General features: G+C 46.4%; 1 protein-coding gene across 1 annotated transcript in view; it reads right to left on the minus strand.

Annotated features, from left to right (window-relative positions):
- trappc10 (trafficking protein particle complex subunit 10) overlaps positions 1 to 23,077 on the minus strand; it is a 122,490-nt gene that overhangs the window by 68,988 nt on the left and 30,425 nt on the right. Inside the window, exons 8-15 of the mRNA XM_084315204.1 lie at positions 19,153 to 19,299; positions 16,232 to 16,346; positions 13,611 to 13,687; positions 12,379 to 12,470; positions 10,220 to 10,360; positions 8,428 to 8,540; positions 7,359 to 7,912; positions 4,168 to 4,309 (exon numbers count right to left, since the gene is read on the minus strand). Of these exons, the coding sequence (XP_084171330.1) occupies positions 4,168 to 4,309; positions 7,359 to 7,912; positions 8,428 to 8,540; positions 10,220 to 10,360; positions 12,379 to 12,470; positions 13,611 to 13,687; positions 16,232 to 16,346; positions 19,153 to 19,299 (1,381 nt within the window). The remainder of the gene's footprint in view (positions 1 to 4,167; positions 4,310 to 7,358; positions 7,913 to 8,427; positions 8,541 to 10,219; positions 10,361 to 12,378; positions 12,471 to 13,610; positions 13,688 to 16,231; positions 16,347 to 19,152; positions 19,300 to 23,077) is intronic.

The raw sequence follows: 23,077 nt of genomic DNA on the forward strand, positions 1-23,077 counted from the left end.
GCATGTATGGTGCTTTTTTATATATTATTTTACATAATAACATGTATCATAATAACATAAAACATTATCAACAGTGACCTCAAGGCAAAATAGTTTAGTAACTTATTACACTGTAAATGTCTCCAGACCTCTCTTGGCAGAGCCTGAGATATGTACAGCAATAGCAACCCCTACCCTCTCCAGACTCAACCCCTACCCTCTCCAGACTCAACCCCTCCCCTCTCCCAACTCCAACCCCTCCCCTCTCCAGACTCAACCCCTCCCCTCTCCAGACTCAACCCCTCCCCTCTCCAGACTCAACCCCTCCCCTCTCCCAACTCCAACCCCTCCCCTCTCCAGACTCAACCCCTCCCCTCTCCCAGCTCCAACCCCTCCCCTCTCCCAACTCAACCCCTCCCCTCTCCCAACTCCAACCCCTCCCCTCTCCAGACTCAACCCCTACCCTCTCCCAACTCCAACCCCTCCCCTCTCCAGACTCAACCCCTCCCCTCTCCCAACTCCAACCCCTCCCCTCTCCAGACTCAACCCCTCGCCTCCCCTCAATTAACCCCTTCCCTCTCCCGACCCCTCGCCTCTCCCAACTCAACCCCTCCCCTCTCCCCACTCAACCCTCTCCCGACTCAACCCCTCCCCTCTCCCCAACCCTCTCCCGACCCCTCCCCTCTCCCGACTCAACCCCTCCATTCCCCTCCCCTCACTCAACCCCTCCCCCGACCCTATCCCCACTCAACCCCTCCCCTCTCCCGACTCAACTCCAACACATTTTACATGGGGTAGAACACATAGTAGCATACTACAAAAACCTAGGGGTCCGCAAAGACTTCAAACTGGAAATGGTAACAACAGATGAGGTACTCAAAAAACTGAGCGCCCTCCAACCTAACAAGGCCACTGGCCATGACAAGATTCCCTCCAAATTCCTCAGAGACTCAGCAGCCGCCATCACCCCAGTCATCACACACATAAAGACATAATAAACCTCTCCATAGAACAGGGACATGTCCCCAAGGACTTCAAAATTGCGAGAGTGACCCCTCTGCACAAAAAGGGCAGCAAATTAGACCCAGGCAACTACCTCAGCGGCGTGGCTCAGGGGTAGAGCGGGGCGTCCAATGATCGAAGGGTTGGTGGTTCGAATCCCGCTCAAGCCCATGTCCATCCCATTGCCGTTGTGTCCTTGGGCAAGACACTTAACCTACTTGCCTCGTATGAATGTGTATGCATGTGAATGAATGTTGGTGGTGGTCGGAGGGGCCGTAGGCGTTGATTATTCGCCACGCTTCCGTGAGTCTGCCTCAGGGCAGCTCTGGCTGCAATTGTAGCTTACCACCACTGGTATGACTGTGTATGAACGAATAATGGACTCTGTGAAGCGCTCTGAGTCAGAGCAACAGTCAGTCAGAGAAGAGCGCTATATAAATCCAATCCATTATTAATCCATTATTATTACCGCCCTGTTTCTATCCTTACCTCCATCTCGAAAGTCATGGAAAAAATAGTCTACGAACAGGTCGAAAAGTACCTAGCGGAAAAAAATCGAATCTACGATTTCCAATCTGGCTTCAGAACATCCCACTCCACTGACACATGCCTTCTCTATTTGAACAACCACATCAAACAATAGGTGGACGCGGGCAAATACTGCGGCATGGTCATGCTGGACCTACAAAAGGCCTCAGACACTGTCAATCACTCCATTCTGATTGACAAGCTAAAAGCAATTGGTTTTGATAGTTTATCAGTGAGCTGGATGCAATCCTACCTTGAGGGGAGAGAACAGATGGTAGAGGTAAACGGTACTCTATCCCCCCCCCCCCCCCCCCCTCACAGTGAGCTGTGGTGTTCCACAAGGAAGCATACTAGGACCGCTACTGTTCCTAATTTATACAAATGACATGTCGTCAGCTTGTGACTGCAACTTGTTCTCGTTCACGGACGACTCAGCCCTGCTGGTCTCCGACAAGAACAAGTTACAGGTTGAAAAAACCCTCAGCTCAGAACTCGGCAGAATCTGCACCTGGCTCGCTGATAACAAACTATCATTACACCTGGGTAAAACAGTCCATTCTCTTCGGATCAAATAACAAACTCAGCAAGACCGACGGCTTCTCAGTTACAGTGGGTGACAATATTGTCACAAGGAAAGATGAAATTACATACCTAGGTTCCATCCTAGAGGCAAATCTTTCCTGTGACAAAATGGCATCCAAGGTAATACAAAAAGTCAACCAACAAACTAGATTCTTGTACCGGATCTCCTCTCTGGTAAACAAGAATACCCTGAAGACTCCGGCAGGAGCACTCATTCAAGGGTACTACGACTATGCTTGCACCTCATGGTACCAAAGCACCTCAAAGGCGCTAAAAACAAGATTACAAACATCACAAAACAAACTGGTCAGACTACTACTTTACCTTACTCCTAGAACCCACCTCACCCTTGCCCACTTTGACTACCTAGGATGGCTTAGAGTAGACGACAAGAGTACAGCAACTTGCAATGGGCCTGGTCTACAAGATACTATACGAGTGGGCGGCTGGGTGGCGCAGCGGAGATTGCGCTCGTCACCAATGCAAGAGACTCCGGTCTCAAATCCGGGTGTCAGCATTGCCTCCGGCTTGGGCCAGTCGTCATACTATCTCAATTGGCAGAGGTAGCGGGTGGAAGTCGAAGGGTGGTAATCTGGACGTTGTGGACAGCGACTCCTACAGGTCGGTTGGGGGACGCTTGCACAGCAGAGACAGGAAATGGCAAAGGTAGTGTGACCCTCCCACACGTTACACCTCGCCAATGAGAGTCTGCGCTGGCAGGTGAAAAGATGTGACAGGCTGCCTCCTCGTGTACCGGAGGGCCACGTGATGCAAGGCTTCTATCCTCCCTACAGCCGACCAGTGGGAGGCATATGCGAGCAACGTTTCAAGACAGGGGAGGTGAGAATTGGAAACACGAAATTGGGATGGGAGAAAAATAGAAAATAAGGAGAAAAAGTGGATACAAAAATAAAAGATACACTATACGACTAAGGTACCCATGTACATGTCAAAATTAGTGATGCACCGATGTGAAAATTGTGGCCGATACCGATACCTGATATTAATATTGCTGTTCTGGCCGATACCGATATTTACCAATGTCGATATCTCTGTATAGAAAACACTTTTTTATAATAATCAAATAAAGAGCTATTTTCCAAAACGCATAATTATTTTTTACTTTTGTAACTTATTTTCAGAAATTACTGATATTTTGAAACTATTTAAGGCCAAAACATGTAAAAAGAAAAGATTAAAAGATTAAAAAATAATAATAATAATATATATATATTTTTAAATATCTGCCCATATCGGCCCTATCTTGATATCGGACCGATACCGATGTGTAAAAAAACTGCCATATCGGCCGATATTATATATTGTGCAATGTCACTAGTCAAAATACTTCCCAAAGGTCAGTGAATACCACGACCACAACACCAGAGGGAGCTCCACAAATCATGTTAAACCCAGATTCGGCTCAAACAAGGGACTAAACACGATTCGCAATTATGCCACATCAATGTGGAACGCCCTACCTAAAGCTGTAAAGGAATGTGAATCCCTACCCACGGGAGGCTGCAATTCGAAACTGGCCACCGTAAATGTCCAAACCCCCCCACACGCTCCTAATGTACAGTCTCCTCCCCATCATATGTATATACTCTCTGTCAGGATCTATGGGTAACAGTACTGTATATTTGCATATCGTATGTCACAAATGTAACAGTACTATATACCTGTATGTCATGTATGTCCCTATGTCATAAATGTCATGATATGTTGTGTATGTCATAAATGTCACTATGAATTGAAAATGGGGGACCCTGATGTAAACAAGCTGAAAGTCTTTCTCTGGTCTGCATCCCCTTAACAATTGTGTGTATTGAGCCGTACTGTATTGTACCCATTCTGCAATCTGTTAAATTAAGTTTTCATTCATTCATTCACACACATCAGACCAAAACAAGAACATTTTAAATCCAATGTGGGGCATTTAAAACCAAGCGGGGCTCTTGTCACTGTTTGAGGGAATTACAGACTCTACCTTTAAAGGAGTAGTGTAAAACCCTGCGTACTTCACAGAGGTGGTGAACAGGCCATCAGTGTATTAACGGTGTTCATGGTTCTGACCTGAGAGGGGCTCCACGGTGAGCTGGGGCTCCTGGGAGTAGACCTCGTACTGGACCAGAGGGTAGATGTGGGGCAGCAGGAACTGCACCTGCCCCACGGTGGCACACAGCTGACGCAGCGTGTAGGTGCCCGGGTCAGCACTCTGCACACGGGGAGAGAGGGAGGGAAGAGTTTTTTTTGTATCGTCTTTTATTGTTACAAGAGAGCGGGGAGGGAGGGATTTAAAAGGAACACGCCAACTTTTGGGGTAAATTAGCTTATTTGCCGTCTTCCCCAGAGTCAGACAAGAAGATAGACACCCATCTCATCTCTGAACCACTTATGGTTTTCGCCCGTCAACTTTCACCTAGTTCCCTTATTCGCACGCCCCCCACATGGGGTATCGTTGGAAACCTACACTTGTTGGCTACAACGCTGACCAATAATGTTTGCCATCAGCAGATGATTGGCAGTTCTGGAGCGTCGGGAGTCTGGGGTGGTCATCTGAAGCGTGCCGCGTAAAAAGACACTCGCCTGACATATGTCATGTAACTGGAGAACCGAGGCACGGATTTGGTCGAGTGAGGTGGCGTTCGAACGGCAACAAATAGATCTTTCGAACGGTAATTTATGTTTGGCGAAAAATGCAGCCCCGAGCAGGCACTCGCAAAGTGCCGTGACTTGCGTACATGGAGGCCCGATTTCGGGACGGTGCAAGTTAACCCTTTCACTACCACACTATCAAATGGTTAACCCTTTCACTGTGACAATACAGGTTAACCCTTTCACTACCACACAACAGGTTAACCCTTTCACAACCACACTACAGACGGTTAACCCTTTCACTACCACACTACAGAGGTTAAACTGGAAGTCAGATTGCAATCAAATTAATGAAATGTTTTTCCCCCATAGTCTCTTACCGCTGGGCCCCGGTCACATAATGGTAACACTCAACTCAAGCTATATTCCTAACAACTTTTCTGTAGGACAGTGGAAGTAAACAAAGGTCTTTACCGGCGCGGTGAAGTAAACAAGAGGTCTTTACCGGCGCGGTGACATAAACAAGAGGTCTTTACCGGCGCGGTGAAGTAAACAAGAGGTCTTTACCGGCGAGGTGAAGTAAACAAGAGGTCTTTACCGATGCGGTGACATAAACAAGAGGTCTTTACCGGCGCGGTGACATAAACAAGAGGTCTTTACCGGCGCGGTGACATAAACAACATTTACATTTAGTCATTTAGCTGACGCTTTTATCCAAAGCGACTTACAAGTTCTGTACGACAAGCCATCAGGAAGGGCACAACTCTATCAGCTGAGCAACAATGTTCATCAAAGTGTTGAGTGCTACAGTGTAGGTTAGTTTATTAGGACAAGTGCATGACAGTACGGTTAGTTAGGGTTAGATTTTTTTATTTAATTCAGATAATGGTTGAAGAAGTGCGTCTTTAGTCGACGGCGAAAGATTGGACGTGATTCGGCTGTCCTAACTGGGGTGGGTAGTTCATTCCACCATTGTGGGGCAAGGACTGAGAATAGGCGACTTCTCTTTGATGACCCTCCCGGAGCTTGGATAGGAGTAGGTCTGAGGCGGCCAGAAGATGCAGAGCGTAGGGGTCTTGAGGGTGTGTAGTTAGAGACCATTGACCGGAGGTAGGCGGGAGCGGTTCCCTTTGCCGCACGGTACGCTAGGTCGAGGGCCTTGAAGCGGATTCGTGCAGCAATGGGGAGCCAGTGCAGGTCCCTAAGAAGTGGGGTGACATGGGCCGACTTCGGTAGGTTTGAGATCAGGCGGGCCGCTGCGTTCTGAATGAGTTGAAGAGGCTTAGTGGCAGTGGCCGGGAGGCCAGCGAGCAGTGCATTGCAGTAGTCGAGGCGGGAGATGACTGTTGATTGGACGAGGAGTTGGGTGGCTTCTTTTGTCAGGAAGGGGCGTATCCTTCTGACGTTGCTCAGGAGGAATCGGCAGGTTCTGGTCGTCGCTGCGATGTGAGCAGAGAAGTTCAACTGGTCGTCGAGGACAACACCAAGGTTCTTGGCGGTCGGGGACGCAGTCACAGCTGTATTCTCGACTGTGATTGAAAGGTCGGTTAGGGGGGAGGATTTGGCCGGCAGGTGGAGCAATTCTGTTTTGCTTAGGTTCAGTTTGAGGTGGTTGGACGTCATCCAGGCTGAGATGTCGGACAGACAGGCCGAGATCCGCTCAGAGACGTGGATATCTGAGGGAGGGAAGGAGAGGAAGAGTTGAGTATCGTCGGCATAACAATGGTAGGAGAAGCCATGAGACGTGATAATGTTACCCAGTGATTTAGTGTAGAGGGAGAAGAGAAGGGGTCCTAAAACCGAGCCCTGGGGGACACCCGTCCGCAGGGGGCGGGTGGCCGACAGGGTCCCTCTCCATGACACTTGGTAGGAGCGGTCATTGAGGTATGATGACAGCCATGTCAGCGCAGAGCCAGCCACTCCCATTCCTGCGAGGGCCGCAAGGAGGATCTGGTGGTTGACTGTGTCGAAGGCTGCAGATAGATCTAGGAGAATCAGGACAGAGGAGAGGCCTTTCGCTTTTGCTAAGTGAAGTGCCTCTGTGACCGCAATGAGGGCTGTCTCTGTGGAGTGACCAGTCCTGAAGCCTGACTGATTAGGGTCTAGGAGGTCATTCTGTAAGAGATAAGCAGTAAGTTGGTTGGATACAGCACGTTCAAGTGTTTTAGAAAGGAAGGAGAGAAGAGAGACAGGACGGTAGTTGCCTATGACGGTAGGGTTCAGGGTTGGTTTTTTTATGAGCGGCGTGACTCTGGCTTGTTTTAGGGAGGTGGGGACCACCCCCGAGTTGAGTGAGGAGTTGATGGTTGCAGTTAGGAATGGGAGGATGTCTGGTGCTATGGTCTGGAGGAGTGGGGAGGGTAGCTGGTCCAGCTGGCAAGAGGTCTTTACCGGTGCGGTGAAGTAAACAAGAGGTCTTTACCGACGCGGTGAAGTAAACAAGAGGTCTTTACCGACGCGGTGACATAAACAAGAAGTCTTTACCGGCGCGGTGACATAAACAAGAGGTCTTTACCGGCGCGGTGAAGTAAACAAGAGGTCTTTACCGGCGCGGTGACGTAAACAGAGGTCTTTACCGGCGCGGTGACATAAACAAGAGGTCTTTACCGGCGCGGTGACATAAACAAGAGGTCTTTACCGGCGCGGTGACATAAACAAGAGGTCTTTACCGGCGCGGTGAACACCACCGTGTTGCTCCCGGGCTCCAGGGTGAAGTCGTGGACCCTCAGCATCTGCGCGGCGTCGTCCACGGCGAGGGGGGGGCTGACGCAGCCGGGCGTGTCGGGCGACGAGCTGCTGTCGTGGCGCCGCATCACCAGGTGCGTGTTCCTGCACACCATGCCCACGGAGCTCAGGGAGCCGTCCGAGGGACTCCGGTCCTGGATCTCGTCCAGCTCCAGCGAGGGCCCGGAGGAGGAGGGAGGCCCCGCCGCGGCCTGGCTCCCCGCGGGGCGACCCGGGGAGAAGTGCACAGTCCCCGGGTACGTCTGTCTCTGGGGTCCCTTCGTGGCCCTGCCGCCGTGGGTCCCTCCTCCTCCTCCGCGCTCCAGGCTGAAGTGGATGCTGGCGGACAGCTGCTGCAGACGCACGGAGACGGGCATCATGCAGCGCAGGCTCAGCTCCACCTGCAGGGCGGCGCCGGAGTGCACCGAGGCCGTCGCCGGGCGGAACTGCAGCTGCGTGAGCTGGACGAACGCACTCATGCTGATGGTCACCTTCTGGGCTGTAGGGGAGGGAGGAGAGGAGTCAATATATTAACAAAAACATTAAACGTAAAACGTTTCGTCTGGACAATGACTGTGTCCGCCTAACAGGTCACCACAATATGTAATTGTTTTTAAGTGATTTAATCTCGGGGTAATCATTTAAACTGGGGGCGAACTGGGGGAGGTAGAGCAGTCGTTAGGTAATCCAGAGGTTGATTCCTGCTCCTAACGGGGCGTCGGAGTGTCCTTGAGCAAGACACTTAACCCCTAACTGCTCCTGATGAGCAGGTTGGCACCTTGCATGTGTGAGTGAATGGGTAAAATGTGAGGAACAAAATTGTAAATCGCTTTGGCTAAAAGCGCTGTATAAATGCACCATTTACCTCCGTTTTAGTTTTTATTATTTAAAATGTGTTCTTACGTGTTCCGATTGTCACTTGTGAATGTAACATCTCAACGACACTGTAAATTAGTTGAACTACTTAAGTGTATTTATGGAGTATAAATAAAGATTGAATGCATGAATGCTTACGCTCGTCTGTTGTGGATGTGCTGGCGAAGGTCAGGATCTCCTGACAAAAGTGCTTCCTCTCCTCATCGGTCAGATTCACGTCACCTGCCAATAAGGCACTGGTCTGCAGGTAGCTAAGGTGGGTCGTCAAGGAAACCAGAGGCCAGTAAAAGACGGACCACAGGACACCTTATGTGTGGGTAGAGCAAATGCAGTTTGTATACACACAGCATCTTTCAGGCATGAACTACACCTATCTAAAGTTTAAGTTTAAGTTTATTTGGATCCCCATTAGCCACAGCAGTGCTGGGGCTATTCTTCCTGGGGTCCATAACACATAAAATACAGTTACAGACTTATACACTCACAACATTTACATGTCATACAGACAATTAAAACAACAATAAAAACCCTTATACACTCATACCATTTACATGTCATACAGACAATTAAAACAACAATAAAAACCCTTATACACTCATACCATTTACATGTCATACAGACAATTAAAACAATAAAAACCCTAATCAAATTCATAATACAATATACAAATATATACTCCTTATGAATAATCATAATACAATACAATAATACCTACTCATAATTAATTCATAATACAATACAGCATAATATACTATTTAGCTTTTACATACATTATCTATGTTCATATCAGCCAATTATACAATATTTTAATAATATATCCCTATCAGACACATGCCTTTTCATCCATATATACCTATCTCTTTATCAGACACATACATTTTCATTTACGTACACACTATCTATTAGGGAATGTCAATTTCTTTGGTTGAAAATGTTGTTTTACCACGATTTTGAAACGACATTTACTAGGGGTATCGTTTGATAATTGGTGCCAATAACGATACCTGGGATTCGGTACAGATATCAAAAAGATACTTTTTCCCCCTTCCAATACCTTACTTTGCAGAGTTATGTGCAAGATATATAACCACAATCCAAAACCACAATCCAAAATGTGTGCTGTGTGAGCCAATCGGAGGCTACACCTATCAGGTAACCCAGTCCTACACCTATCAGTTAACAAGGAAACAGTGTCACAGGTGAGAAGCAAACTCATCTTACACAAAGTGCAATACTTGTGCGCCTCCACTAGGGGCAGAGCGGCTAACTGCGAGTGAGTGAATGTGTGAGTGAGTTAGTGACATTGCCCGCCATAGAGGTGCTTCCCATCTAAAAAAAACAATACGTTCCATCATTTATTGGGAGTTCAAGTCTGTGGGGTTGAAATCGTATCGTTCTCCCGATTCCTTTTACAACATAAACAGGGGAACGACGATATCATTTCACATGTCTCCCCAACTGGCCAGAACCCAATAATCCCTTCTCGTATAGCTGCTATATATTCCTTTCAACTTCAAATTGAAATTCTCTTTTCCAACAAGAGAAGCCGTTACAAAAAGCTTTTACTGTGAATTGGGTGTACTTCAATTAATGTCATCCCCAAATAAATAATTTTGAGCAGACCTGTCCATGGTGCTGAATCTTTAGACCGAAGTTAGGCACTGTGCCAGTGAGAACGTTGTATTTAATGTTAAGAGTTAGTGAAGATGCCAAATGTGCGCTTGCAGTTCAAAGTGCTTTACATAATAAAACAAGCAACAAGAGCAATGCATAACACAAATAAAAATAATTGCAGCATGATGCAAAATCGAAATCTCGTTACAAAATCAATCAATAAATAGCGCAGACAACATTGGGGAAGCAGACACCGTTAAACAACAACAACAGCTCCATGCTTGGAAGGCGTTCGAGGTCACGGTGTAAAGGATACTCCTCCATCCGGCCCAGCAGCTTCTGGCACGCCGCCAGCTGCTTCCTGGTGTGAGTGACGAGCAAGCTCCACCCCTCGGAGACGTACGACCTCAGAGCGTCCTGCAGGAAGCCCTCCGCCCGCTCGGGGTCCCCCTTCCTCCTGATGGACACACACACACACACACACACACACACACACACACACACACACACACACACACACACACACACACACACACACACACACACACACACACACACACACACACACACACACACACACACACACACACACACACACACACACACACACACACACACACACACACACACACACACACACACACACACACACACACACACACACACACACAAAATCACAATCACAATCACAATCACAATCACAATCACAATGAATTGAAAATGGGGGACCCTGATGTAAACAAGACGAAAGTCTTTCTCTGGTCTGCATCCCCTTAACAATTGTGTGTATATTGAGCCATACTGTATTGTACCCATTCTGCAATCTGTTAAAGTTTTCAATCAATCAAGACACACACCATATTCCAAAGGACTGTTAAAGCTGTTTATTATTACCTGTACCTCCCCTCCCCTATGCTGCTATGATGCCTCAATAAAGGAATATCTTATCCCTTTCACTACCACACTACCAAAAGGGTTAACCCTTTCACTGTGACGATACAGAAGGTTACCCCTTTCACTGCCACATGACAAAGGGTTAACCCTTTCACAATCACACTACAGAAGGTTAACCCTTTCACTGCCACACTACAGACCGTCTGTAGTGTGGCAGTGAAATGGTTAACCTTCTGTAGTGTGGTAGTGAAAGGGTTAAAGCTGTGAAAGATTGTTGCCTATAGAGACTAAGCTAAACAAAAGAAAAGCGATGATGTCACCATATAAACTCTGAACTCTGACTCCATTGCCTACACCCTATATAGGCTCCGTTACCCAGACTGTACGACTCTGAACTCTGTCGCTTCTACTCAATTTATACCTACCAACTGCTTTCACCGTCTACCCATATACTCTGTATGATAGGACGTACAACAGTGCTGAATATACAGCATAATTACATTTACATATTTATATTACCGCGCATATATATATATATCCACCCATATTTGTCTGAATATACCTGCGTATAACCCCTCATATACTTGCTTATACACCTGCACATAACCCATAGCTCTGTATGATAGCATGTACTATAATGCTGTATATACTATATATATATATATATTTATTCACACCGCATATATACCTATCATCTGTCTGTACTTACCTGCACATAGTCCCTTACTATATATATATCTGTACATGTCCTACTCTTACTAGCAGTAGTCATACTGTCTCTATGTATATAATACAACTCTGCACATGCATCCGATTAGCACTACACTCAGTAGTATTAATTTGTATACTTTGTACCCAGTTTAACCACCTGTAGATTGTATATTGCTGTTGCACTCTGGTTGGATGCCAAACTTCTTTCCGTTGTACTGTACTTGTACTGTATGATGACAATATATTTGAATCTCATCTAATAGGGCCTAACAAAAATAATGGTTGGTTTCAGGTTGCCGACCGACCCTGCCGATTTAGGTGCGAACCAATATATTATATGAGTTTAAAAAAAAAATTATATATTAAAAAAAAAAAATCATTTTTTTTTTTTTTTTTTTTAGAATAAAGTTTCATAGAAATCTTAGTCAAACATTTAGTATTATGGATATTAAACATGCTGGCAGAGTACATGCATCCATGTTGTTGTGAACATTTTAACCCTTTCACTGCCACACGACAGCCGGTTAACCCTTTCACTGTGACAATACAGAAGGTTAGCCCTTTACTATCACACAACCGACGGCGATGCTCCATCATTAGCATCATTAGCTCCGCATCCGCGGAGCTAATGATGCTAATGATGGAGCATCGCCGTCGGTTGTGTGATAGTAAAGGGCTAACCTTCTGTCGTGTGGCAGTGAAAGGGTTAATTAAATAAAGAAATTCCCTATCCATAGTCGCCGTGGGAAAGAATAAAAAAAAAAAAAAAAAAAAAAAAAAATCCCTACCTACCCATGGCCAAACTGACAACCAACCTGAAACCAACTATTATTTTTGTTAGGCCTAGTGGGACTAAAAGACAGTCCTCACATGTAGAACTCTGCCAGGCTCTTGCCCACCAGCCGCGCTGACCGCAGCCTGCCAATGGCCCGGTACATCTCCATAGCAGCATGACACAGCTCCTGCGGGGAGAGGGAGGGGAGAGGAGGAGGTGGGGGTGGGGTTGGTAACAGTGTGAATGGAAGTTTCCACTGAGGAACAACATCTGGTCTCTATAGGGAGGTAAGTAAGTAAGTAAGTAAGTAAGTAAGTATTTATAAAGCACCTTTCATACATGTCATGTAGCTCAAAGTGCTGTACACAATTATAGGCATATATAACGATAAAAGCAATAAAGTCATAGTGATCAGTTAAGATCAATGTTAAAAAAAAATAATAATAATAATAATAATAGTAACGTAAAAATGAAAATAACGTAAAAACAGTCATTTGCTTACCAGTTTGGGAGAACAGGTCCGCACAAACATTTCCGCTCAGTGGCAACCGGAAGTGCACTAAACCAATGCACTTGTATGGTAGGTAGCAATGTTTAGGTCTTATAATGCTAGTGTAGTTACGTTTTTATCAGTGGTCATAGTTGGGTCCAAGTCCCATGGATCCATCAGTGGCCGTGTATTGTGTGCGTATGTACCCGTTCGCTCATGTGGTCAGTGGCCAGAGTTGGGTCCACAGGACTTATCCAAGTCCCATGGACCCATCAGTGGCCGCGTCTTGTGGTAGAAAGAAAGAAAAAGAAAAACGTATAAAGAAAACAGTCTAAAGTTTGAAAGTTTGGGAGGTCCGCAAAAGGTGTAGTAGTTACGTCATTGCCGTTTCCGGCCGGTCCACCTCGCAAAATTGCAACGTATTTCCCCCCATGGCCCATTTCTAAATAGTCTCGTTTAAAACAAATAAAGCATGAACATTTGCATGGTGTACCTTTCTGTGTGTATTCATCCACAATCTATAGCTCAACATGAAAATATTCGCAATTAAATCGTAAAATAATGTCAAATTGTATTTCAACCAAAAATGCTTAAACAATAATGTTAGTGATATAGAAGGAAACTCATTTTGTGCAAAAATGGAAAGCTTGCCAATGTTCATGAGGCAGAATTGTTACAATAGCCGATAATCCATTTTCGCAATGATAAATCCCTATACGGGTGGACCTCGCGGGCGGTCCAAAGCGACGTCAGACTACACCTCCCAATTGCCACAGCTCTTTTTTATGAATATAAAAAAAACACAACAGCAAATTGGCACTGAATTGACCTTCTTACCAGATAGTGCCTCTCAAAGGCCTCGGCAGACGATAAGGCCTCTTTCAGCTTCTTGTACGGGCTCTGCAGGCTGTTGACTGAGACGACACAGAGAGAAAGACCAACGATTTAACTTGGGCTAAAATTAAACTGCTTTATTGTAATATACAACATGATAAAACTCACAGGGGGCTCGCAGCTCGATAACCATTTATAGGCAGTTTGTGTTTTAATAAAATCATGGAACATAATTGTTTGTCCATGTTATTCAGCAGTAGGCTATTATGAGCAAACAAAATTAGTTAGATTGGACATTTTGATTAATTATATCAAGCAGAGAACTGATCAATTCGGCACTCCTGATAAATGAAGTTATTTCAGAACACTGCCTATATTGAATAACATGACAAATGAGTGCTTGAGAGGTTATTTACCCAACAAAAAAATGCTTCAAATATTTTCATGAATAGAACAATTAGATTGGACATTTGCACAAGCACAATACAACGAAAATAAGTTTGGCATCTAACCCATTATTATTTATTTATCCCAAATGAACATTCAGACGGCCCGTCTGCAGGCAGTCGGCCCTGTGCACATCGCAATACATTGACAGCCGTCTATTATAATCACATTTAACATTTGAAGGATTTGAGGGCGGCTAAGTGGCAAGGCGCTCGCCACTAACGCAGGATATGCTGGGTTCGAGCCCAGCTCTCTGCGTTGCTACCAGCTTGGCTGGTCGTTCATACTAACACAATTGGCAGTGTTAGGGGTGGGAAAGCCGGTGGGTGGGGATTGGACGTTGTGGACAGCGACTCCTACAGGTCGGTTGGTGCGCCTGTACAGCAGAATCAGGAAGTATCGGGGGCAGCGTGAGCCTCCCACGCGTTACTCCTCGCCGCTGAGAGATTGCGCTGTACAGGTGAAAAGATGCGACAGGCTGCCTCCTCGTGTACCGGAGGGGACACGTGATGCAAGGCTTGGTCCACATTGCAGCCGACCAGTGGGAGGCATGGCCTAGCAACGTTCGAGACAGGGGAGGGGAGAATTGAAGGGAGAATTGGCAAGGCGAAATTTGGATGGGAGAAAAATAAGGAGAAAAAGTGGATAAAAAAAAACATTTTAAGGATTTTATGAGCAAACGAAATTCGTTAGATTGGACATTTGAAAACGGTCTCGAATAGCAAAAACATGTCTGGAGATTATAGCTTGCTAACGTTTCCAATGAAACTTTCCTTTTCACCAGTTAACCTGAAAGGCGTGCTGATCAGCAGTAATGCAACGTCATGATTGTCAATTGATGAGAGTATCGATAAATAGACAAATGTGTTGTTTATGGAGGCTATATCAAGCAGCACATATTAATAACCAACTTAGTTAATTAATAACTAACATAAATAGCATGGTAATAATACATAGGTTATTGATCAATGAATGTATTGATAAATAAATTTATATTACAAATGATACAGCGGTAGAAGACATGTTATTTCCTCATTGTGAACTTGCTGCACGATTGTCGCTCGAAAATCTCCTGCTGTGTGGGTTCTCAACATTCCATCGGTCGCCTTGCAAAAATCGCCCTCCGTGTGCAGTGGATTTAAGGCCTAACAAAAATAATAGTTGGTTTCAGGTTGGTTGTCAGTTTGGCCATGGGTAGGTATGGAATTTTTTTTTATTTTTTTTTAATTTTATTCTTTCCCACGGCGACTATGGATAGGGAATTTCTTTATTTAATTAACCCTTTCACTGCCACACGACAGAAGGTTAGCCCTTTACTATCACACAACCGACGGCGATGCTCCATCATTAGCATCATTAGCTCCGCGGATGCGGAGCTAATGATGCTAATGATGGAGCATCGCCGTCGGTTGTGTGATAGTAAAGGGCTAACCTTCTGTATTGTCACAGTGAAAGGGTTAACCGGCTGTCGTGTGGCAGTGAAAGGGTTAAAATGTTCACAACAACATGGATGCATGTACTCTGCCAGCATGTTTAATATCCATAATACTAAATGTTTGACTAAGATTTCTATGAAACTTTATTCTAAAAAAAAAAAAAAAAAAAAAAAAAAAATGTTTTTTTTTTTTTTTAATATATAATTTTTTTTTAAAACTCATAAAATATATTGGGTCGCACCTAAATCGGCAGGGTCGGTCGGCAACCTGAAACCAACCATTATTTTTGTTAGGCCTAAGAGCTTCCCTCTGCCTCATTTCGGGTTTATTTCCCCCCTTCCTGATATCTGCCAACAGCGCTGCCAGGTGCAAACTGCTCCGCGAGCAAACTGCACTAGAGCAAATCAGGAGCAAATTGCACACCTATGGGCGTGTTTGTGCTAGTGTATCATCCGTGCAATATCTTTAGTGAATAGCTCGCAAAGACGGAGCAGATACCACGCGCTAATCGCACGCAGTTAACCCTCCCACTGCCGCACTACCAAACGGTTAACCCTTTCACTGTGACAATACACAGAAGGTTAACCCTTTCACTGCCACACTACAGAAGGTTAACCCTTTACTATCACACTAACGACAGTAACCACCGGTAGTGTGATAGTAAAGGGTTAACCTTCTGTAGTGTGGCAGAGAAAGGGTTATGGGTGCCATTAGCGCCTCGCAATCCATTCTCTCTCTCACCGGTCTCGGGCCTCTCGTCCCCCAGACCAGCCAGTAGATCCACGGTCCTGTTCAGATCCTCCGAGGTGGGTTCCTTCTCCGACACCAGACCGCAGAGGTCACCGAGGGACTTGAGCTGCGTGAGGAGGGAGGAGCAGAGAGGACATGATGAGGACAGAGCAGTGAGGAGGGAGGAGCACAGAGGACATGATGAGGACAGAGCAGTGAGGAGGGAGGAGCAGAGAGGACATGATGAGGACAGAGCAGTGAGGAGGGAGGAGCACAGAGGACATGATGAGGACAGAGCAGTGAGGAGGGAGGAGCACAGAGGACATGATGAGGACAGAGCAGTGAGGAGGGAGGAGCAGAGAGGACATGATGAGGACAGAGCAGTGAGGAGGGAGGAGCAGAGAGGACATGATGAGGACAGAGCAGTGAGGAGGGAGGAGCACAGAGGACATGATGAGGACAGAGCAGTGAGGAGGGAGGAGCAGAGAGGACATGATGAGGACAGAGCAGTGAGGAGGGAGGAGCACAGAGGACATGATGAGGACAGAGCAGTGAGGAGGGAGGAGCACAGAGGACATGATGAGGACAGAGCAGTGAGGAGGGAGGAGCAGAGAGGACATGATGAGGACAGAGCAGTGAGGAGGGAGGAGCACAGAGGACATGATGAGGACAGAGCAGTGAGGAGGGAGGAGCACAGAGGACATGATGAGGACAGAGCAGTGAGGAGGGAGGAGCACAGAGGACATGATGAGGACAGAGCAGTGAGGAGGGAGGAGCACAGAGGACATGATGAGGACAGAGCAGTGAGGAGGGAGGAGCACAGAGGACATGATGAGGACAGAGCAGTGAGGAGGGAGGAGCACAGAGGACATGATGAGGACAGAGCAGTGAGGAGGGAGGAGCAGAGAGGACATGATGAGGACAGAGCAGTGAGGAGGGAGGAGCACAGAGGACATGATGAGGACAGAGCAGTGAGGAGGGAGGAGCACAGAGGACATGATGAGGACAGAGCAGTGAGGAGGGAGGAGCACAGAGGACATGATGAGGACAGAGCAGTGAGGAGGGAGGAGCACAGAGGACATGATGAGGACAGAGCAGTGAGGAGGGAGGAGCACAGAGGACATGATGAGGACAGAGCAGTGAGGAGGGAGGAGCACAGAGGACATGATGAGGACAGAGCAGTGAGGAGGGAGGAGCACAGAGGACATGATGAGGACAGAGCAGTGAGGAGGGAGGAGCACAGAGGACATGATGAGGACAGAGCAGTGAGGAGGGAGGAGCACAGAGGACATGATGAGGACAGAGCAGTGAGGAGGGAGGAGCACAGAGGACATGATGAGGACAGAGCAGTGAGGAGGGAGGAGCACAGAGGACATGATGAGGACAGAGCAGTGAGGAGGGAGGAGCACAGAGGACATGATGAGGACAGAGCAGTGAGGAGGGAGGAGCACAGAGGACATGATGAGGACAGAGCAGTGAGGAGGGAGGAGCACAGAGGACATGATGAGGACAGAGCAGTGAGGAGGGAGGAGCACAGAGGACATGATGAGGACAGAGCAGTGAGGAGGGAGGAGCACAGAGGACATGATGAGGACAGAGCAGTGAGGAGGGAGGAGCACAGAGGACATGATGAGGACAGAGCAGTGAGGAGGGAGGAGCACAGATGACATGATGAGGACAGAGCAGTGAGGAGGGAGGAGCACAGAGGACATGATGAGGACAGAGCAGTGAGGAGGGAGGAGCACAGAGGACATGATGAGGACAGAGCAGTGAGGAGGGAGGAGCACAGAGGACATGATGAGGACAGAGCAGTGAGGAGGGAGGAGCAGAGAGGACATGATGAGGACAGAGCAGTGAGGAGGGAGGAGCACAGAGGACATGATGAGGACAGAGCAGTGAGGAGGGAGGAGCACAGAGGACATGATGAGGACAGAGCAGTGAGGAGGGAGGAGCACAGAGGACATGATGAGGACAGAGCAGTGAGGAGGGAGGAGCACAGAGGACATGATGAGGACAGAGCAGTGAGGAGGGAGGAGCAGAGAGGACATGATGAGGACAGAGCAGTGAGGAGGGAGGAGCACAGAGGACATGATGAGGACAGAGCAGTGAGGAGGGAGGAGCACAGAGGACATGATGAGGACAGAGCAGTGAGGAGGGAGGAGCACAGAGGACATGATGAGGACAGAGCAGTGAGGAGGGAGGAGCACAGAGGACATGATGAGGACAGAGCAGTGAGGAGGGAGGAGCACAGAGGACATGATGAGGACAGAGCAGTACAATTTCGACTGACTGTGTCTTTTGATACCAACATTTGATAAATCATTTTTCGATACTCGATAGAATTTAAGAAATTCAATCAATACCAATACGAGTATTGAATTTCGATACCAAGCCCTACACCGATCAGGTAACAAGGAAACACAGTGTCACAGATGAGAAGCAAACTACTCGTCAGTAGCATAGGCCCACGGTATGGGAGCTGTTGCTACGGTTACCTCGTCAGTAGCATAGGCCCACGGTATGGGAGCAGTTGCTACGGTTACCTCGTCAGTAGCATAGGCCCACGGTATGGGAGCAGTTGCTACGGTTACCTCGTCAGTAGCATACTAGGCCCACGGTATGGGAGCAGTTGCTACGGTTACCTCGTCAGTAGCATAGGCCCACGGTATGGGAGCAGTTGCTACGGTTACCTCGTCAGTAGCATAGGCCCACGGTATGGGAGCAGTAGCTACGGTTACCTCGTCAGTAGCAGCATAGGCCCACGGTATGGGAGCTGTTGCTACGGTTACCTCGTCAGTAGCATAGGCCCACGGTATGGGAGCTGTTGCTACGGTTACCTCGTCAGTAGCATAGGCCCACGGTATGGGAGCAGTTGCTATGGTTACCTTGTCAGTAGCATAGGCCCACGGTATGGGAGCAGTTGCTATGGTTACCTTGTCAGTAGCATAGGCCCAGAGGCCCACGGTATGGGAGCAGTTGGCAGCCAGCTGGGCCTGGTCACAACAGCCCTCGATCCTGTGAAGAACCTCCAGGCAGCTCAGGAACACCCAGCAGTCTAGCGCCCCCTCCAGGACCGACACCTACACGACGACAACAAGGTCAGACAACAAGGTACTATACCCCCCTTATTTCAACATTATTATACACCTCTCACTCTCATCATGACAAGTGCTATAGCAGAATTTTGTTTCCCTTTACCAGTCATTTTGTCCTTGATACTGCATGTGGGGTTAATGGGAAGGTTGCATTACACCAAAGGATTTTATAAGAAGAATAATACACTTTATTTGTATAGCACCTTTCATACAAGAATTGCAACTCAAAGTGCTCCACAGCAGTACAAAAATACAAAACTGGCATACAATTTATCAAAAAGTGCAGACATAAAATAAGTATAAAATAGATAGCAGCAAAACAGAAAAGGCAAAGCACAGAACATCAAATCACACTTTTTCCACATTAGTATCTAACATCCCAACAGGCCTTTCTGTTCACGGCTTAATCATCACCGATACACATCCTTTTAACTTTAGCTTTAGTGATGTGTGATCACAGGGACTTGAACCCACAATATCGTTTCAACTTTAGCTTTAGTGATGTATGATCACAGGGACTCGAACCCACAATATCGTTTCAACTTTAGCTTTAGTGATGTGTGATCACAGGGACTCGAACCCACAGTATCGTTTCAACTTTAGCTTTAGTGATGTGTGATCACAGGGACTCGAACCCACAGTATCGTTTCAACTTTAGCTTTAGTGATGTGTGATCACAGGGACTCGAACCCACAGTATCGTTTTAACTTTAGCTTTAGTGATGCATGATCACAGGGACTCGAACCCACAGTATCGTTTTAACTTTAGCTTTAGTGATGTATGATCACAGGGACTCGAACCCACAGGTTTTAGCTTCATGTTTTGTTAACGTTCAAATCTTTAAAAGCTAAACCGGGACAGTGAGTGACTTGATCTGCAATGTTACACTTAGGTTTGAACTAAACCCCCCGCCTTATCGGAGGGAGAGATGAATATCAGAAGGCCTTGTTAACAGGAACACAGCTGCATGAACCACAGATGAAGCCAGGAACCATCTATTAATAGGCCGTTTTCTATAGCTGCAGCAAAGACTGGACTCTAGTAGAGTACAAATACACAGTCGAGAGAGGTTCTCAATGACCAGAATGGGAAGACTGCTAACAAATAACTAAAATAATAATAGAAAAAAACAACCACACTGGACAAAAACCTATTTAGGTTCAAACATTGTACGCTATATGTTGCCGTGTCAGGAGAATTGTAAATGTCCTCTTTAACCAACGTTAGTGAGAAAAGTGGACATGCAGTAAGGCTGAGCCCGAACGTTCGTTCGTTACGCTGGCATTCGGATTTTAATTAATGGGTTCGAACGTTCGAGAAAAAAAAAGGAGGCGCGCGGGGTTGAGTCGAGGTGAGGAGGCGCCGTTTAGAATAGAATAGTCTATTGGGTGAGTGCGGCTGGCTTAGTTTCGTGTGACATCACGTCTGGGAGCGGGAGAGTCAACCAGGAAATTCAAATGACTGCAGTGCTAATGGTTGTTGTCGAAAATCTATAATAATCACAGATACATTCAGTCAATACTGGATCTAACTAAATGGATTTATGGATTGGATACACATTTATGGAAATGTCAAGCCCGCCAGACCAGAAAGCTTCGGTTATTCCAATTCATACGGTGATGTTCTACTGGGCCGGGGACAAAAAGTTTGTGCGTTATTATATGATATTAATTATGTTTGACTGCTGTCTTTTCCCTTTATTTTCTTCTGAGTGCTTTGTTTAATGACATGTTTACATGAACAGCCACCACTGTAAACAAAAAAAATTTCACCGATAGACTATGCAACGCCGCCCTCCGTAGGATCTATAATAATACAATTAATTAATTTAAAAAAAACGAACGTTCTAACGTCCGTTCGGAAAAACCCTCGCGAACGTTAGAAACCCTACAAACAGGGTTCGGGGACAGCCTTAACATGCAGTACAGTGGATGCCTTTCTGAAATGCTTTCCTGCTCTCATGGGGAGAAAGACACACTAGAGAAGAAAACAAAGGGAATCAATAACAGCCCAGGATGTATGGAGAGATTAGCCCAGCAGCTAATGTTTGTTAGCATCTCTGTGCAGACGCGTTTTCCGTTGTCTTTTTAAACCTTTCACTACCACACTACAGACGGTTAACCTGTTAACATTCGGTGCGCGCGCACGTTGTGGCCCTTTGCTCTCGTCTGCAGGCTCCGGGCTGCGTTTTTGCCGATCAACCAATACATTGTTGGAAAGTTTAATTTGTCGCCTTTCGGTCGTCACCCTACTCAACCTATTACGTGCTTCCAATCTCGGGTTACAAGGCCAAACAAGCGTCTGTTTTGGACAAGTGACCACATCCGGTTTCGACTGGTCCTGAACGGACCAGTCACCTCTGACGGTGAAAATGAATGATTGACCATTTTTGTAGCCAGTGAAATTTTGGAGCTAATGGTTCCGATTCCTACGGTAAAGGGAGAGAAGAGGACGAAGAAGTTGTTTGGAGAATTTCTCACTCGCCGTCCAAATGAATGAGCGGTGGTCTGCCATATAAACTTTGGACCTGTACTGTAGATAAGACTTCAGACTATGGAACCATTATGTTTTCCAGCTCCTATCTCTCAGCTGGAACTCAAAAACAGGCATCTGGCAAAAGTGAGTCATCTTTATTTCAGTGTGTTCAGACCGCTAACTCTATTACATTAGCACTCCAAGTGATTCTTCTCCTGTTGTGGAAGAAATTGCAGAATGTTTCCTTTCCAAAAGAGACCAGACTCATGCATGTGCTATAAGTGGTTCAAGTAATACATCGCAAATTACTTTGGGTATGCAATAGTCATGCATCGTTTATGCTAAATGTGCCATCAGCATAAGGGGTTAACCGTCTGTAGTGTGGTAGTGAAACCTTCTGTAGTGTGGTAGTGAAAGGTTAACCTTCTGTAGTGTGGTAGTGAAAGGGTTAACCATCTGTAGTGTGGTAGTGAAAGGGTTAACCTTCTGTAGTGTGGTAGTGAAAGGGTTAACCGTATGTAGTGTGGTAGTGAAAGGGTTAACCATCTGTAGTGTGGTAGTGAAAGGGTTAACCTTCTGTAGTGTGGTAGTGAAAGGTTAACCTTCTGTAGTGTGGTAGTGAAAGGTTAACCTTCTGTAGTGTGGTAGTGAAAGGTTAACCTTCTGTAGTGTGGTAGTGAAAGAGTTAACCATCTGTAGTGTGGTAGTGAAAGGGTTAACCGTCTGTAGTGTGGTAGTGAAAGGGTTAACCGTCTGTAGTGTGGTAGTGAAACCTTCTGTAGTGTGGTAGTGAAACCTTCTGTAGTGTGGTAGTGAAAGGTTAACCTTCTGTAGTGTGGTAGTGAAAGGTTAACCTTCTGTAGTGTGGTAGTGAAAGGGTTAACCATCTGTAGTGTGGTAGTGAAAGGGTTAACCTTCTGTAGTGTGGTAGTGAAAGGGTTAACCGTCTGTAGTGTGGTAGTGAAAGGGTTAACCGTCTGTAGTGTGGTAGTGAAAGGGTTAACCTTCTGTGGTGTGGTAGTGAAAGGGTTAACCGTCTGTAGTGTGGTAGTGAAAGGGTTAACCTTCTGTGGTGTGGTAGTGAAAGGTTAACCTTCTGTATTGTGGTAGTGAAAGGTTAACCTTCTGTAGTGTGGTAGTGAAAGGGTTAATCATCTGTAGTGTGGTAGTGAAAGGGTTAACCGTCTGTAGTGTGGTAGTGAAAGGGTTAACCGTCTGTAGTGTGGTAGTGAAAGGGTTAACCTTCTGTGGTGTGGTAGTGAAAGGGTTAACCGTCTGTAGTGTGGTA

This window comes from Notolepis coatsorum, assembly GCF_963971535.1.
Source record: "Notolepis coatsorum genome assembly, chromosome: 5".
NCBI classification, from domain to species: domain Eukaryota; kingdom Metazoa; phylum Chordata; class Actinopteri; order Aulopiformes; family Paralepididae; genus Notolepis; species Notolepis coatsorum.